The sequence below is a fragment of the Lepidothrix coronata genome, unplaced genomic scaffold (genome assembly GCF_001604755.1).
Source record: "Lepidothrix coronata isolate B3197 unplaced genomic scaffold, Lepidothrix_coronata-1.0 Scaffold39, whole genome shotgun sequence".
In the NCBI taxonomy this organism is placed as follows: Eukaryota; Metazoa; Chordata; class Aves; order Passeriformes; family Pipridae; genus Lepidothrix; species Lepidothrix coronata.
Window position 1 is genome coordinate 1 of NW_016690219.1, and position 19,298 is coordinate 19,298.

Here is a 19,298-nt window from a genome sequence, read left to right on the forward strand (position 1 = left end):
TTTTTTTTTTGATGATAGAGGTTATATTCAATGCTAAGCAGAGACCATGGGCAACATCCTGGCCCCAATGAGGTCAATGGATGTTTTACATTGGCTGCAGAGATAGCAGAACTTTGCTTATTACCCACATACTCATTAGCACATCTTCTAAACCCTTGAACTTGCTGTACCGGCTCCTCCAGTGAAGCCATGTATTTTCGTGTTATGCATCTGCTCCAAACCAGTTACTTTCCAGATAAAAGCCCTTTGGTCTAGTCAGTGCATTCATACACTGCCAATATTTTCCTACACTGAGACTCAAACACCAAGACAGTGGGCTGCTAATGGTATCAGTTAAGATTACCCCTCCTCTGCCTTTCTGAAACAATCCTGCTGTGCTAAATTTCAGAGCACACAGCTAACTACCCCAAAAATCACAGCACAAGAGATCTGCTCTTTACCATATAGTAGCTAAACTCTAAACACAAATACATTGCTGCAGTTAATTGCTTCTCTGAAGGGTATGGCTGCTATGACAGCTATGTAACAGATGAAGGCCATCAAGGTAAAAGTATTGAGCTGCAGGTAAAGCTCAGATGAGTAGGGATCAGGGACAGGGCCAGGGACAGGGTGGCTGCCATGGCAGAAGCACAGAGCTCTCCTCTGGCTCCATGATGCAAACAGGAGTGCAGCCGTGGCAGTGTAAAGCCACATCCCTGGTTACTCAGTATCCCAGTGAAATGGGTTTCACAGCATCAGCCCAAAGCCTACAAATGTGCACACATTTAACATGCATTAGTAACATAACCTTCCCACACCATCTCCAAAGGCAGAGTCGAATGCAGATGGAGATTTGACAAACACTCTCTCATCCTTCGAGGCAGCACTTCTGGGATGGGTCAAGTCTGAAGAAATCCTCCCAGCTACCACCAAAGCTGCAGCTCCTCTAGGGATAAAGGGCTTCTGCTTTTAGTGGTGTCAACTTAGCATTGTTTATAAACCACAGTATTCAATTGTAACAGATTCTCTCCTCCATACTGTGAGCTCTCTGACAAGGAGAAATACACACTTGTCAATAAATACTAAACTGACATTTTTAAAAATTTCATTCACAAATTTAGTTTATATTAGAATATTCAAGTAACAAAATGATAAAAACTTCCAAACAACACGTGAAGAAAAATGTTTTTAAAAGTTACCTCAGTCTATTATAAGTATGAATGCAACATGCTTGGACATACAGACTTTAAAATTTAGCCCACCATGAAATCCAAGGAGAAAAGAAGGTTTAGACCAGCTTTCCAAACAAGTTTAAAACCTCCTTTAGAAATGTTCCCTTGTGGAGCATGCTAGTCTGACACGGGGTAAAAAGTATAAATATGGCAAGGTATGAGGCAAAGTCTGACTATAGCAGCCAACAAGGATTTAAAAATATTTAGGAGGTTTGAGAATGATCCATGTTATTCTCCCCTTGTCTCTGAACAGTGCTTCCTTCTGTACATTACTAGCCTGTCGATGAGTATCTCTGCCAAAATGCAAGAGGAATGGTGGATCCTCCATGGGACCAAAGTACAACCACAGTCAGGTACAGCCCAACTATTTCTACAATGGCATATAACACTACAAGTTGACAAATAACATGACAGTGAAAAACTGAAAGGACCTAATGCAACCAGTCAAACTCCATTCAACACCTTTTGACCAAGGGCAGCAGTTTGCAATGAACAGCCACTCTGTTTCAAAACCACCTCCTGTGCACAGCCTGCTCACTCTCTCCGTTCTCTCACACACTCACGCTCTCTGGCTCACTGTTCCTCTTCTCCTCTTCCTCTCACTGGGAGTCTCCTGATGTCTCCCTTCGCTTTGGGCTTGGTGTGGCATCACAGAAAGCAGAATCCTTGCAGCTCATCAGTATGCCTGCCCCATCGGGTTGTCACTCCGGCAGCTGCACAACTCCCTCAAGTCTCTTTCTTCATTTTCTTCCTCTTCCTCCTCTCCTTTTTTCCAGATACACCTGCCATACACACAACAGGGGCCAGTGCACAAATGTTCCATGTGCAATCACATCCCTGAGAACTGTTGGCTTTTTGCCTAATGAAGGGGATTTAAGGGTTGTTAGATGTGTTTAACAAGGGCCACCTACTTTTGAGGGTAATCCAAAGTCATGGGGAGGGCTCTGAATGTTTTTAGTGGGCTCTGACTCACTCATACACGTTTCCTTCTGTTTTGTGTTGAAAAAAATAACTGTCACTAAATGCAATCGTAGCTTTGCTCAGTAACTGAGAGGAGCAGGAACAGGTATTTGTCACAGAAAAGCCTCTGTAATACCAAGTAATGCAGAGGCTCTCAAAGAATTAACATATACAGCTAAAGGAGAAGCATTTTTCATATTCACTTAAAAATGCATTTGTGAACACTTCTCAGATTACATATTATTCTGAAAATTCATCAGATGTGCAAAAACAATCACTTACCATTACTGGGTGAATTATTAGCAACATCCAAGGATTTTTTGAAGGAAACAGAGACTGCATCACTGCTATAGTTTGTAGATATCAAGTCCCTTGGGCCTTCTTCCATTCTTGTTTGCAAACCTTGCTGGGGTTTAATTGAAACAATATGCTTCACTAAGCATACAAGTTAAACGAAATATATGCAAATACAGAATATGAGAGAAAATGTCATTATTGGGGGGCATTTAAGAAACTGTAGGACAAATTAATTTTTACATGTTAGAATATTCCTCATGAGGCATGTCCTCAACCTACCTCCTATTTATTTGTTTTAGAGGGGATTATAGTGTTGAAATTGTCTTTAATTAAGATTTTTCCCCTTGCTTCCCCCAGTGAATGGAAGAACAGCAAGAAATATTGAGATGAAAGTACTGTCACTGTGTAGTGACACTGAAGAGTAAGATGAGCCTCGTGACTGCTAAATGTCCAAAGTCCACAGGAACACTGGATGTAGCACAAGGAGTGTGATGAGCAACTTTGCAGATCTGGCTTCAAAAGTAATTTCATTTTTTTTTGTCCATCTCTGAAGGATGAGCTTGCACAGCAGCAGCATTTGGGGCTGACATACAACATGAGCTTCTTCTGGCCCTCCATAAACATGCCAGAAGAGCAATGCTGTCCTGAGGAGTCTGAACAGCACTGTTAAGATTATTCATTAAGGTACATACAAAGCTAAACCAACTAATTGGATGTGCAAGAGAGCAAGTAGCCTGGCAGCACTCTGGGAACTGATGGACTGGCTTAATGACTATGTGGATTGTGGTCAGTTAAAACCTTTTTGCTTAAAATGGGAGCATCTGGAGTTCAGGGAGCAAAATTGTCCTGAGGATCATGAGAGACCACAGTGGGTGTGACAGGAAGAGAAATGATAAAAACAAAACAAAACAAAAAAAAAAAGCTGTACAAGTCCAGAAAAACATATTCTGTGACAAGTGAATGAAATACAATTAGGACATTTTGTGGGATTCACCCTTGCATTTCTCATTTCACAGGACAGCAAGGACATTACAGCCAAGGGCTGCTCCAAAATCCAATCAACACTGTTCCTTTGCACTTCCCATCCCCAATGAACTGACACCCACCACAGCCTTTTTCGGTTGCACTCTGAGACATTTTTCTCTCAATAAGCTTTTTGCTGGTATAACATTGGCCTCTCTTTATCTTCACTGACTTTCGGGAACCACCTTTGCATTACTGTTTATATCTCTGGATGACCTTCAGCTACAGATAAAACACAGCTCAATTGTACACTAAACTTGGAGTGCATCTGGCTTTAATCATGGAAGAAAAAATGCCTAGGCAGATGAATTCCAAGTTTAGTGCACAACTCTCTGTACTGTAAAATCAAACTGTTTTGCAAATCTATTAGGGAATACCATGTTGCAAAACCCTGGTGTTCACTGTGCTCACACTTCTTTTATGGGAAGGCAGGGAGAAAAGAGAAGAGGAAGCCAGAAGACAGAGAGGAAGAAAAGTCTCCCTTGGGTCACAACATCCTAACAGAGAAGACATACCCCTCTGTTCTTGGAAAACCAAACACTACTCTTGGAATAAAAAATACTCACATGCTTCAGCCCGGATCCACCCCTTGCTTCCTTCACTTCCATTTTCTTCTTCTTCCGCTGTGTTTTGCTTTCAAGTCCAGAAGGGCAGAAGCAAATGCCTGCTTTGCCTTTTGGCAAATCCTGAAAGCATCAGAGATGTTGTAAGAGGAGTCATGGGACACATAATTCTTGGGTTTTTTCAGGAAAACCAATTACCTCCAGGAGTGTGTTCTGACAGTGCACAAGCAGGGCATCTCTCTGGATAAGGTACACACCTGAGATTAACACAGCTCTTTGCAAAAAGCTCGGCACACTCTTCCCACTGCTGCCAAAGGGAATATTTCTCTGGGCTTCTAGAAAGCATTTAAACAGCAAGCCTTCTGCTTCTACCTCTCCACCCGAGCTACCCCTGTAGCACTATCAGCAAACCCTCTTATCAGCAAACTTAAATAAATATGTCCCAGAAGGCTGGTGTCAGCTGTGGACTCCAGACCTCTTTTCAGGCCCAGGTATTTGGAAAAGTCAGCAGTGGTAGAAAGAGTTCATTCATGCAGAGTGACCAGCCAACTCCCCCCAGCCCATCCTGCAAAAGTGTCCCCCAGCTCCAGCTATCTCAGAGAGGTCAGGGGAGTGACCACGCCAAGCACCTCCTCCCAGTGTGAGAAAGCCCCTGCAACCAGAGGAGCCCAGCTCCAGGGCTGGACTGGAGACCCCAGCCTGGGTGAGACTGACCCCAGTGAAGCAGGTCTCCCTTGGCCATCAACATCACTGCCTCACCTTCTCCTTCTCCTCCCCTGTCTGATGTTCCTCATCTCCAGTCCAGTTCCCCCACTCTTCCATGGGAGCTTTCCAGTCAGAGTCCAGGTCAAACGCTGAAGGGTCATCTATTAAAGCAAGTGTACAAATGAGTTATGTTCAAATCCACACTACGTCCAGCCTCACACGAGTAGCACAAATGCTGCAAAGAATACCTGTCACCTTTCTGCTTGCCATTGGATGCGCATATATGCATCTGTCTTACATGTACCAAGACATTTACCAATGTATTTTAAAAAATTATTAAAACATACACATTGACTACTAATTCACAATTACTGACTGCACTCTTCATGACAGGAAGAAAATTAAAGAAGGATGGAAAAACACATACAGGAACAAAAGCCCTGCCAGCTTGCACTTCAAGAAAACGAGCTTTACAAAACTAATAGCATGGCTGGTCAAATATTTTCTTTTAATTCCATGGAGAAGGATTCAAGCATATCCAGAAACATTGGCAGACACAGCAAGCTCTTCCACTCACTGCAACACACCATCCTCTGTGCAATTATTTGTATGGAAGGGTAATATTAGCAAAGGATTTGTGCATACATTAATGCTCTCATTGGTGTTTTCTTTCCTATAAAAAATAGAACGAAGTACATTCTTGACTTCATCTTCCTTTTCCATTTTCTTTTTTTTGAATGTAAGCCAGAAAAACACCATTAAGCATTGTTTTCCAAACTTCTCTAACAAGCAACTTTAAACAGGCATGAAGCAGGTAACACCTACTCTGCATCAACACTGACCATGTCATGGGGGCTACGCAAAAATCTTACCAAAATCTTTTAGATTTCTGTATCTTTCAGCATCTGGTACCTTTGAAAATCTGGCTGCAAGCCCTCAGCTGCCTCTTCATAAAGGACTGGCAAGTAATCCTTAGGCAAGAAGGCAAAACAGACCAGTCTAATTCCTTCACACAAACTGAATGAGGTGCAAAAAAGCAGATAAATCAGCATAAGACGTTGAAAGGGTTACTTGGCTATTATTTAATGATTTGAATGCAACAATCCTAAGTCTTATCCTAAAAGGGAGAAAGACTTCAAAAACACAGTGTATAATAATAACTCTTAGCTGATTATGTGTCTTAAAATAAAAATAAAAAAATTTAAAAAAATCCCAAACCTGATGGAAAAACTTCTAGTTGAAGCAGGGCCAAAACCAAAGGCATGCTGGGGATGATAAAAGAAAACCGTTTCCAAAAAGTTGCTCTGACCAGTTTGCTGCCAAATGTTATAAACATGATTATAAACATTGCTCAAGTTTCTCAGTTTAAAATCCATGCCCTCTACATAGAGAGTCTTTCCTTCTTCAAAAGGAATATGAACAAGTAATTTTGAACACATTCCCCAGTAAAATTCCAGTCTAAAATAGAATTCAGTCTCCTGAGCTGCAAGGCAGCAGCTCTGCAAGTGGATGCTCTCGCGGGTGTGCAAACAAAACAGACTGTAACTTCACACATGGGAAGCCACAACTGTTGTTTTCACGTATTTAACTTCTGATTTCTCAAAAAGTGCATTAATGTACATACTTTTAAGCATGAAAATAGTTTTAATGGCAATCTGCCTGCAGTGGGCTTACATTCGTGCTTCACCCTTGTCATGTGTGGTAATGAAGCTTGGCCAGACAGTGGTGACTCTGCCACATCTCAGAATTACTCTTCCCAAACCTTTGTGTCCCAGGATGTTTAAAGTCAACTCAGAGTAAAATTAAGGGCAATATAAGATTCTTCAAAATTTGCTGGATTTGATGGGTAAATCGGGTTAAATGTACTTATCCCAAAGCTCTGGTTTAAAACCTCTCCTCTTGTGTAGCATATTTCCCTTCTACAGTGACATGTCTCACAATGCCTTTAAACTTTGAATACTCTCTAGTATTTTTAAATCAGCAACTGATTTTCCTTGGGTCAAAAATTCTCTCACAGTCTAAAATTGATCAGTAATTTCTGTGAACAGGAACACTAAAAGGAACATGCCATGCAGCAGCAAGTCCCCCTGCTCCCCATATGGGCTTAGCACTAATGGGGGTGATATCTCTCCTGATGCAAATATAGACCAATATCTTGATAATTTCTGGTGTTCCTTTTTACAAAAGCAAGGCTGTTACATTTTCCAACTAGGTTCTTGCTTGCAACCCACCTCAGTCCCCCAGCAACTCCACCCAGACAAAGCTGTACTCTTCTGCTGGCAGCAAATATTTACAGCATGCGTTTCAGGGCCAAGGTGGTTTCCATATACCCCATGCAATGAAGACACTTTTAGATCCTGAAAGGAACTATGTTGAAGGTTTCTTCAGAAATCAGGGATGCTGCCAGCACCTCTGCAGACAAAAAGTCCATCCCAGCACCAACCACCTGAATGCTCTTGATCTCCAGTCTCTCTCTGTGTAATGCTGAGGAGCAGCCAGTTGCACCCTGGGAGGTGTTGGGGAACAGGCAAACAGGGCCCCACAGTATCAGGGTCTGGTCAAAAAGGAACAGTCAGCAAGTTCTCTGTGCCCGCTGATAGACAGGGTGGAGTACAGCACTCTACAGGCTGACCCTTGTTATCTGGCCTGGAAAATGAAACTGGAAAGTACTGCAGCAAAACTCACTCTATGTCGTTGAGACAGGGATTCAAAATTTTCTAATCCAGAGTTGTACATTTGGATTCTGATCTTCCAGCATCCCTCTTGGCATGCTCTCCCTCAATATGGGCAGCAGAAACCTAAGGGAGGTTCATCTGGCAGGGCAGTTCCCTCAGTAGGCTGCATATTGTCCATGGCATTGAGTCTGTGGCTGCTGTAGAAAACCCAGCCCTTTGCAAAGGGCAGTTGACTGTGTGATGAGCATAGTTCTAACCCAAATTCTTACACTTGGAGGCCAAGTGTAATCCACTCAGTTCAAATGGATAGATAATTTCCTGTCTAAAGCTTGCATTTCTGTGTTACAGATCAAAACTATTGCTACCAATAGCTGGGTGTAGGATTCCCTCATTTGGCACCTTTCATAATTCAGTAGGGGCAAAGTATCAAATAAATCCCAGACTGAAGACTTCTTTTAGTGGAAAGAAGCTATTGATTCTCATGAAACAAAAGAATTAAAATTTATTTTAACTCCAGAACAGAAGGAAGGATGGGAGTCAGGAAACATAGGGTCAAGAGGCATGGGAGCTTTCTTAAGGTTACAGAGAAAATTTGTGTTGGCAATCAAGAAGGACTCATTGGGAAGATGCCAAGACACAGGTAAAAAGCGACTCTCATGGTCATGAGGCATTGCATTTGCAAAGCAGAATGTGAGTTTTCTGAGACTGCCCTGTGCTGTTGCCAAAGGCCAGGTCCACTGCACTTGGAAGCAGATGCATGGGATAAAATTAGTATTCGCTTTCCTTGGAACCAGACACAAGTGCTCCAAAACAGCCCAGCCAACTGCGCCGTGTGGGTTACATGTTTTGTAACAGCAAAACCAGCCACAGCTTATGATGCATTCTGTGAGACAGCAAAGCATAAGTACATAAATGTCACCAAAGGGGCAGTGGCAGATGTGTGGTATAGGTGCACAAAGGTAGGATTGGGAAACATAAGCAAGTAAAGCTTCCAAGGCAGAGGCAGGAGGATCCAGAACAACCCTGCAGAAGAGGCAAGAAAGATGCCTGGCAAAAGCAGAGCACTTTCTGGATTCAAAAATAAAGTGAATTATGCCAGGACCAGAAGAGGTTCAGCCCTCTTTCTTTTCTGTTTGTGGCAGGAATGAAAAGTATGCAAACACTAATGATGAGCAGGGAAAAACGATGATGAAAAACACTTCCCACTTTGGGGCCCCCTTCCCTCGTGGAAGAGTCCTGGCCACCTCAACCTGCTGGTGGGACTACTGGGACTGCAGCCATCAGTGTTGACCATGTGGCTTCAGGTCCAAGATACTGAATGCCCCCAGACAATGAAGGCTTAGATTGCTAAGGACTGATTGTTTGAACACGTAGAGACAATGACTGATGACAGAATGAGGATTTCAGAATTGATGAGGTTGGAAGGGGCCTCTGGGGATTGTCTAGCCCAACCCCATGGCTCACAAAGGGCTCAGCTGTAGCAGGTTGTTCAGGAATGTAGCCATTAGAGTTTTGAATATTTTCAAGGGTGGAGACTCCGTAACCTCTCTGGGCAAACTGTTCTGTTGTCTGACCACCCTCACCATAAAAACAAAGCTGGTAAGTGGAAGTTCACTTCATACTCATTGCCTCTTCTCCACCCTCTGGGCAGACCATAGGCAACCACCTCATCAGGTTTTCACACGCATGGATCGCCTCTGCTGGACCCACTCCAGTATGTCCATGACTGTCTTGTACTTGGGAGCTCAGAAATGGGCACAGCACTCCAGATATGACAATAATTAAGAATTAACCACCAGCAGCGTGTATCAGTAATGAATGTCAACACAGCAGTGTGTTGTTTGGAAACCAGGCTGATCAATAGTCTTTTTTCACTCCCATATCGCAGTTCTCTAACCACTAGCTCCCTCTCTACCTCTATGGATATATGCTTTCAGTTGTGACAATACTTTAGCCTTTTGACAACACTCAAGCCTTTTGTGAGTGATGGTGTTATTATTGCTGGTACTTTACAAAAAGATAACCTGATGTGGAGTGGGGAGCCGGCCAAGGCAGCTCTGCCGGCTGGGGCAGGAGCAGGAGTCCAGCATCCAGTTCTTTTGGCTGCACCAGCATAGAACAAAGAGATTCAATACATGTACTACTCTGGATTTGATAAAATGACCCCAACTTGTACTGAGGTTATAAATGGCTTTTTTTTTTTTTTTTTTTTTTAGTTTCCAGGCCTGCAAGAGCTAACAGGCTGTGTTTGACTGTCAAAGAGCTCATTTTGCCTGCAGCACCGACCTTAATGCCAACCATTACCTCATCTAAATTCAGGGAATACATGTTCGTGACACTCCCCTCCCCTGCATCAATATCAAGGCTGATGATTCAAAGGAAAGAAAAAATACCAGGACGAAGAAGCAAGCTGTAAGGCAGGCAGAATAATCCTTCCAAATGCTTCTGTTCAGATGTTTGCAGGAGCAACCTGCTGAATTTGCTCCTATCTGTTCTGGTCTCAGACAGACATGGCACTCAAAAAGTGGAGCTCTGCCTGGCTTTGCAACTGCAGATCAAGCCCAGAGTGTGCCAAGTCTGACATGTGCTAGATGCAGTGCAAGGGAACGCTGCTGATGAGCTGCCCACGCTGCCTCCCTCCATCCCGTGCAGGCGAGCCAGGCTCCAAAGTTGGAAAGGGCCAGGCACCCTCTTGGAGCAACGCCGGGATAAAGAAACACAGCACTAAGGAAAGGGAATGCTTGGGGTTGGGATTTTTGTTTTTATTCTTTTTAAAGCAAACAGTGCTATTTATAAAATCACGGCCAAAATGATGCATCTGCTGCAGAGCCTCAGTTACCACAGGGCAGAGAAGCAAGACAACCACAGTCTTTTCTCCTTAATGCATTCCACCACTCTGGCTTCTCCTACAGTTGAGCAATCAGAGCAGCTAGAGTACGAAGGGGTTTGCTCGCTCATCAGCCATCATGCCTGCAAGAGCAGGAAAAGGCCTCCCAACAACAGGGGTATATATAGATACTTCCCTCAATCCTGGCCAAAAGGTCAAGAGAAAAAGGTCATCTAATACCCACACTGTTCATGCCAAATTATTCCAGCTACTCAGGACCCACGCTGGTCTTTCAAGCAGATTTTGAAAGTAAAAAACCCTCATTACCAGTCATAAAAAGACTGAAATCCTGATTGCCACAGTGCACTGGAGGTGGATTCTGCATCTGTGTTCAGGGTATTACCAAGGAAATTTAAAGTTTAGGCAAAGGTTCTCTGAGCTCTAGAAGCACCCTGTCTTTCCATGGCTCTCCCCTAGCCCAGACTGCAGTTGCCTGGAAAAGGGCCACTCAGCTCCACCTTCCCACAACACGATGGGAGGGAGGGAAACGCAATGCTTCAGTTATGAAAACCAAACACAACTTTGAACTCATTTCACAAATTTAGTAATCTGAGTTGACTGCTAAACATGGGGTTTTTTTGAAATGCAGAGCCTATCCTGATGCATCTGGCTCAGGAAGTCCCTGACCCGCTCTCTGCAGGGTGTGGGGAGGGATCGCCCTGTGCTTGCCCTGTTCCTGTGCTTATCTACCCACAGCTGATAGCAGTGCAACTGCCAGAGGACACCACCACAGAAGCCTGCAGACAGCCTCCCTACGGCTGCTCCTGCTGCCCAGGAGCTCTAATTGCACTTTGCACAGCAGTATGTGTGCTCTGAAAAAGATTGTACTTTCTGCGTCCCTTTTTTGTCATCTTCTGAGGAAAAACATAAATAAAATGCATGTTCTCGCTCTTCTCGAGGGTCCCATGTGGGCGCCTCCTGCCTGACTGAGCTCACAGCAGCTCTGAGCACCTGCCAAAAACTAGACCAACACTGGATTTCTCCCTTATCTCTACCAGTGAATGAGCCACATGGGAAGTGGCTCCTGATTTCTGAGGCTTAGGAAACAGACTAAAAAGAGTATCAGCATTAGTACACTTGCCTTTGAACAGAAAAAGAGCAAAGAGACATACCCTGCCCCTGCCACACATCGTCTGTAGGGAGGAAAGTCGAGGTGCTGTGCCAACAGCATCTGGAAGGACTGTCCTCAGATGATTTACTCTTCACGTTATCTGCATATAGCAAAGTGTCCTTTTTAAAAATTAAAACAAAAACAAAACAAAAAAACCCCCCCAAACCTAAAAGATAATCACATAGGTATATTCACATTATTAAAACCAATTAATCATGCCTCTATCTGCTCACTATGTCACAATGCCTAGATGTTATGTAATTTAAGCCACACATTAATCTATGCTGCTCATCGCAGTGGATTTATTAGCAAAGGCTGGACGAGGACACTACATGCATAAGTTATTAAAAACAACTCACTCAGGAGTGGCTCCACTAGCAATAGTAATAAAATGTTGGGGACCTAAGAAGGAAGCTATAGTTCCTGCAGAACAAAAGCCACATGCAGTGAATCCAGCTCCAACTCCCACCACCTTCAGTGAGAAGGTTTCTGCTCAAGCTAATAGAAATCCATAATTACTAAATTAATTGCTTCATGAAAGAGAGAGATGAGAGAGCTGCTGGGGGAAAAAGAAAAAATTTTTTTGATGATTACTTTCAGCAGCTAAAGTAACCAGTAGGATTCACATACCTCCCTGAATGACTCCCCTTAACCCCTTTCTAAGGCCTGTACATAACAGACCAGTGTTTTCTTCACATCTTTCATAAATCAGGGAGATTTTTTCACATCTCTGATCTTTCTTTTCTTCCTATCAGCTGAAGAACTCCCTGGTTTTGTTCAGTATCAGCTTGATTTTTTGCTGCATAGATGCAGATGTTAACAAATATTTCTCCCTGTTGATTACTTGTACATTAGGAACTGCTTCAATCCATTAATGCAGTGTTGGAAAACAGATGATTAAATATAGTATATATTATATTGATTGCCATGTCTGGCTTTAGATGCTAATTTCAGCATTCAGGCTAACACCACACACGCTGTTTTGTGCACAGATGTATCTATGCTTGCCTTTAGCAAAGATTCAGGACCAGACTTTGCATTCATGATCCAGTTGAACTTTCAGACAAATGTGAGTTTTTGGTAGGCAGGGAATGTATGACCCAGGAGCGCTCCAAGTCAATCAGTGAGAAGAACTGACAGTTACAGAGATGCAAAGTGAAAGCCAGAAAAGAGGATCAACTTAATGCAGAACCAGTAGATGTTCCATCCTTCTCAAAGCCACTCACGGAGAGGGTCAACCTGAAAATCCCTCACTGTGATGTATAGGAAGGTGCTGAATAGGCAGCATCTGACAGAGCTTTTCCAACCTGGGCATTCGCTCCCTCCCTCAATCTGAAATTCTCTGAATTTTTTGGTCATCACAGCACAACAGAAACCATCTGTGTGAGTAAACCCAACAAAAAGAATTTGCTGGGGAAGCAATATTTTTTTTTATTTATTCCAAGATAAGATACGAGTTTGGAAAGCACTCAATAAAAGGTTGTGATGTCACTCTCTAAAATACTGGTGTGCTGGATTGCAGATGCAAGCAAGCTCTGCAAGGGAGAGTGACTAATGAAATGTGGCTCCAGGGTAGAAGACCCATATGTGATCAGTGAGAGCCCTTTTAAGCCAAGCTTCTAAGAAAGTGATAGAAGAATTCAGATAAAAGTCCAAAGAGAGACCACTCACCTAAATCCCTGGACAGATCTGATAACGTCCCAAAGGTCACAGGACAGGATTTTACATCTGCAATATCCCATGTTCCTGCATTTAAAACGCAAACAAACAGTAACCCTAAACCTGATGTCATGTTCACAGCTGGTGGCAGCAGTTTCTATCTCGCTCTCCCAATCTCATTACAGGCCTTCTGTGTTCTCTCCATCCCAAGCCTGCATCCACTGCTGTTGCTGAACAAGAATCAAGCAAGGAGAAAACACCTTTATGGTGTCCAGCTCCATCACCATGCACACCTTCTCAGCCCTTCAACATGCATGTCACACCAGCATGGCCCTTCTCTGGACTTAAATTCCTCACTCATCTGAACTGATGTCCCCTTTATGCACTGGTGGCAGAAGTTGTCATCAAGTATCAGCTGGAATTTGGCCTTTTGAAAGCATTAGAGTAAAAATGGTACTAATGTCCTCCCCCTATTGACCCTATCAGCAGAGAAGACAACTCATGTGAGAGCAACCTAAGAGCATTTTCTGAATCACCGGAATACTGGATTACTGCTACTGAAGGTGAGTCATCATATGGCCTTATATACCAATCAGTCCAGCCATCACGCTTTGTTAATCAGAAAATGTAGTCAAAACCAAATGCTTTTTATTTAGGAATACCCTACCTCATAGTGCTTTGAAACATGTGGATATATACCCTGCAGTCTAACTCTGACCATGTAAGAACAACCTCGGACGGAAAGGCTTTGGTTCCAAGGGGCCAAACACGAAATACCTGTGGGTAGAAAACAACTTGCACCCTGCAGGTAGTCTACAACGCAAGAAATTCCTGCCATAAAGACCCCTCTTTTCACACTGCTGGGAAATAAATGACAGCTAGCAGGGTGCAAGGGGGGTGGACAACACTGTGTGTGCAGGATGAATGTCTGATGGAAACAGCAATTTGTGAAGCTTTCCCTTGGCAATGCTTGAATGCCCACACTCACCTACGTTGGAGAAAATATCCTCTTCTGACCGGGAGGGCACTGATTCTTCCCGTGTGGCTCCTGAGGCCTTCAGCGTGGCCCCACACTCTGCCTTGGCAAAGAGAGCACCTTTTCCACCACCACTGGTGTCCCCTGTGAGTGGCCACACCGCTCCCTTCTCATCCCAGTCAAAGGCTGGCTCAACCGCTGAGCTACCCAGGGATGCTCTGCTGGGGTCTTCTCGGGAATAAGCATTACATAATTATTTTTAATTACAAGGAAGAGTTTTTACTGAAGAAACAATAGAACAAAGCCTGTTCTAAACCCGTCAGAGGTAATGGCTATTTCCAACTGAAAGTATTTACAGATACGATTACAGTGAAGCAGAGTGCCTGTGATGGGACTCTGAGGCAGCAAATATGAAGGTCATGTGAGAAAAAAGGCACCAAAGAGGCCTTCCATGTCCCTTCCTGAGTGCAAGGGTGGTTCAAGGCCTCTAGAGTCCAGCTGGAGACCCAGAGCAGTGAAGGGAGGGAAAGAGAACAGCTGGACCTCCAAGGAACAAGAAAGCAAACATCTTGGATATTGCTAGTTCAAGGCTGCTAGAGAAATCAGCGCCAGGCATATGGATATTTTAAATAATGACAATTATCTCCAACATATTTTGCTTCAAAGGACTCCTAAAGCACTTTATGACTCCAGCTTTCAGAACAGCAAAGCATTTTCCTGGGTCTCCAGTGGAGAGGGGACCACTGCTGGCAACAACGCCACCTTCACTCACCTTAATGCTGATGCTGCTGCTTCTCTTCTGATAGGGAACAGCAACCCGCACTTAGCAGGGTTAGGCTTTCTTCCTAGAATACATCTCACTGCTCTGTAAATGCCCATACTAACATGATCACTTGGTTCAGCATCCTGGACAACCCAGGATCCAGGATCCCACCAAGGGCTTCCTTCAACTACAACTTGATCTACTGAGCGCCCTTTCCTGGGTCAGCAAAGCACTTAATGCCTGCATGACCTTAGGGTTAAACCATGCATGGTTAACCTTCTGCATGTGCAGCTGGTAACACCCATGCCAACAGGTCAGTTTACATGAAGAAAGAAATATGGAACCATCTACTTTGCTGGAAAGCAAGCAGAGACCTCAGCATCTTAATCCCTTAGAGACTCATCCAGGTATTTAACTGTTGATAATCCAAGAGTTAAAAATCCAAGCTCTTGATTTAATAATCAAAAAGTAGTCCTAAAATGTCTGTATATTTTCATATTAAAATTTGCTGTTCATTTTCCTTCAATTTTAGTAGAGCATCTGAGAGCACTTTAAGACAGTCTTATTGCAGACAGTGCACAAACTCACACACATATATCCAGCTGCAACTCCCAATTCCAAATTCCTATCTTAGCTGTATAAGCTATATTACTGTAATATATTAAATTTACAGGTTATTTTGATTATTTTATCACAATTAATGAAAACACTTTCAAATGCCTTAATTCCATGACCCGTTTCATATAGTGGTTATTACATATAGCATGATTAGTAGAAATGTATGTAGGTATAAGTGCATGGCAGACACCTTGAAATACCCAGAGGAAAAACATGGAATGAGCAGAAAGTGTTGTTTCATTTTACCTCATTAGGATAAGAGTATATCCCCCTGTCATAGTTCTTTACTCTGGGCAGGCCTGGACTAAAGAACCTGTTTGGAACTGAGCAAATTACATGGGTTTTTATACATCCATTATCAGAAAATTTCTTCTGCCGAGCCAGGCAAAAGTAAGTAACCCACACAACACCAATCCTTTAGTAGATCTCAGATCTAACAGACACCTGCTTTCAGTGTCCTGTGGGTAATGCTATGTGTTTTAATGAGAGCCTGGAGTAAAAGGCAAGCTCCCAGGTAAGAGCTCCCAAGGCTCTTTTCTAAAGTAAATAGCCTCAGTAAGTGCAAAGACTTTGCTGTCAAATGACAAATAGAGCAAACAGAAAGATGCTGGGAAGTGAGGAGGGGTGACAAGCCTGGCCAGATCAGGTGTGTGAACTGAGCCTGTACATTTACCTTTTTGTTTCAGCCTTTCCTTCCTTAAGTGTCTCTTTTCACGGCTGCTGATCTTGGTCTGCCAAACTCCTACAACAGAGAGCAAAGTTCATTTTCAAGCTAACAAAGAACTTCCTTTATTGGCTTTACTCCTTAGCCCAAGGTGAATAGCTATCTGATTGTTTCTGATGTTGACTGTAAAAGTGGTTGCAGGTCTCCTGCAACATCTCCCCTGTGTGCAGCCTTTGCTGCCTCTGCAGAAATGTGTTACATAAGAAATCCCCATCACAAACCTGTCTGTCATGTGTCCTGACCCACATAACTGCACATATTCTCCTGTCCTGTGTGTCAGCTGATGTGACACCCCTTTCCCTCAGGGGAGATGTCATAGCAGAGCATCAACCGCCTTGTATATTTGTCAGCAGGGAGAAATTAATGAAAATCTCAACTGTTAAATAAGGTTTCAATTTACTGGGTTTCTCTAGCCCTGAACATACTCTAAGACTTGTTCTGATGTGTGGACAGCCTCTACCACTCAGCTGGTTTCCACACACATTTGTTCACACCAGTGGGGCCACATTCTACCTCTGTCCACGCTCTCCATGACCCAAGAAGTCAGAGGAGGGACCTGCAGCACAAATGGTTAATGAAGAAAAAACAGAGTCCCTAGATTTGACCAAGACAAACACTTTCTTTTTCTGAAGCATCCACAAATAACACATGAAACAGTTCAGCTGGCTCATCCATTCAGAAAAACTACAGATCCATTTGAAGAAAGCCTCTACTGTGTCCCCTTTTCCCCCAGCAGCTTTGCAGGCCCTCTGACACCAGGCCCGAGGAAGGACTCCGGACCAACAGCAAGCAAGGGCTTCTTTTGCTCTCACCACCACACTAATCACATTATAATCTTTTAAGCCCAGGAAAGCTTAGAATTTGTTGTTTTCAATATTACCCTTGGTGGGGGAAGGCACAGAGGGGCTCATGGGATGCAATGTATTTTCCAATGAAATTCTAGCTGCCTGAGCCTTGCTGGCCTCTGCCAGATTTCTCTGTAGATCTGCTTGCAAACAAAGATCTTGGCTCTGCTCACTGGCATGCTAGAAATTGGCTGTATATTACCCCAGTGCCTTTACCAGCCTCAGTCACGGCACAACAATACACTGCCTGGGAAGACCACAGCTCCAGCTGCACAGGATCAGCATAGCAGGGGCCACAGGAGTAGAGGAAGAGCATGAAGACAGGACCTTGCTGCCCCATGGGCCTCTGATCACTTCAGAGATGCTTCTTCACCTGCAGATTTGCCACCCTTGTGAAGATGCTCAGGATCTGAGCAGCGTGGCAGGAAAGCACATGGCCCCTGTCCACGTTGTAAGAAGCAGGTGATAGAAACAACTCTCAAACTGGCAACTTTCTCCAATAGTGCAGAACACTGGAACAGTTGAGAAGACCTCCCTGTTGACATGTTTCATCCTGTGTTACTGTTTCGTAATATACATCAGGTAACAGAATAACCAAATCTTTTTTTACCTTCCTCTTCTTGCGGTTTGTCTTTTTCCACAGAAAGCAGATCTTTTGGCACCTCCTTGTCTGAGCACTGGATTTTCCTCTTCTTCTTGGGCTACAGTATACAGGAGATACACAGCAGAAAGATAAAACAGGTATTTGTTACATTTAATCATGAAGAAAAAGAGAGTCAGGGCAGTAGTTTTGAAAGGGAGACCACCCATGGTACTCAGAGAGAACAAGAGGTTGCTGGAATCCTTAAATGGGGGCAAAAGTCTTCCTGAGAAGATTTTATTGCAAACTCCAAACCACTAAATGCTATCACTTTGGGCCTACAAATCTTAATTTATCTGCTAGATTAGAAAGCTCACATTTTTATTCAGGTACCTGCTCTGTAGAAGATTTGCATTCTTCATTTCTAAGTCCTAATTTTCTGCCTATAAAAGAGAAAAGTCTGAAAGTATTTACCCCCTTCAAAAGCAAGAATGCTGAAATCAAGAATTAGGACCCTACCAATGCTTAAAAAAAAAAAAAAATCAAGAACACCAAAACCATGGAACAGCCTATTTTTAATGAAGGTATCTGTAGTTTACACTAATCTGAAAGGGCATGGGAGTAGCTGAGCCCATTTTCAGTTGAAACAGTAGAGCTGTTTCAACTCAAACTTAAGCCTTCCGTTTTGAATGTTGTAGTTTAAACACAGTGGTTCTTGACTTTTCCAAGATGGGAAACCCCTGCCAGAAACAGTTCCCTGGCCAGGCTCAGGGGCTGCTCCTCATTTAGAATCATAGAATCACTGAAAGGCTTAGGAGGGACCTTAAAGATCATCCAGTTTCCACTGCCCTACCATGGCAGGGACACCTTTCACTAGACCAAATTGCTCAAAGCTCCATCCAGCCTGGCCTTGAACACATCCACAACTTCTCTGGGCAACTTGGAAGTTGGAACTTGGAAGTGTCTTGGCACTGACCCTTTCCCCCACACCAGTACGACTGCTCAATGCCCAAGATAAAACCCTTAAACAGATCCAAGGACACGTATCCTGTCAGAGCTGGAAATGGAATACAGGAGATCCCAGCACACACTTGGGCTTGGATGATGAGACCATCCCACTTATGGTGACAGTGACAATCACTACAGTGTGACTGTGCCAGAAAATTACATGGTCTTATATTCCTAAGTCATCCCTTAAGTGCACCAAAACCAGGAAGAAAAAATTACCTTAAAAAAGGGAACATTCTTAAAACAACTGTCTCTTCAAAGACAACATATAAACTCTAAAACTCTTGCTGGTACCTTGAGGAGCTTTTTCTCTCTGATGTTGACTGATGTGATAACTTGGCCATTTACTGGGACCTAGAAGATGGACAGTAAAAAAATGTATTATGGAATATATACATGCATGTGTTTGTATGTTTAAATATACATGTAAATACAATTACTTCAAAACCTTCCTATAAAACTTATAATACTCTGAAAGACACAGCTAAATAACCTGCTGTACAAATCTGGGCTAGAATTTCTGGCCTTGTTCTAATTGGAGTAATTTATTCCAAATTAATTAGTGTTAGCTAAGCCTTTATGAATGTAAATCCAGAAACTCCACACAGATTTATTCCAAAGCAGACATATTTGTGGTTTATCCTAAGATTTGTCTAGGATCAAAGTTGTTTTTCAAATAGGGTAAGCCTGTCT

General features: G+C 43.2%; 1 protein-coding gene across 1 annotated transcript in view; it reads right to left on the reverse strand.

The window, feature by feature from the left end:
- Positions 1–1,326: 1,326 nt before the first annotated feature.
- LOC108496344 (protein LYRIC-like) overlaps positions 1,327–19,298 on the reverse strand; it is a 28,403-nt gene continuing 10,431 nt past the window's right edge. Inside the window, exons 3-12 of the mRNA XM_017812981.1 lie at positions 18,900–18,959; positions 17,628–17,718; positions 16,122–16,190; positions 14,080–14,295; positions 13,104–13,178; positions 11,434–11,532; positions 4,814–4,920; positions 4,058–4,177; positions 2,454–2,577; positions 1,327–1,993 (exon numbers count right to left, since the gene is read on the reverse strand). Of these exons, the coding sequence (XP_017668470.1) occupies positions 1,938–1,993; positions 2,454–2,577; positions 4,058–4,177; positions 4,814–4,920; positions 11,434–11,532; positions 13,104–13,178; positions 14,080–14,295; positions 16,122–16,190; positions 17,628–17,718; positions 18,900–18,959 (1,017 nt within the window). The 3' untranslated portion in view covers positions 1,327–1,937. The remainder of the gene's footprint in view (positions 1,994–2,453; positions 2,578–4,057; positions 4,178–4,813; positions 4,921–11,433; positions 11,533–13,103; positions 13,179–14,079; positions 14,296–16,121; positions 16,191–17,627; positions 17,719–18,899; positions 18,960–19,298) is intronic.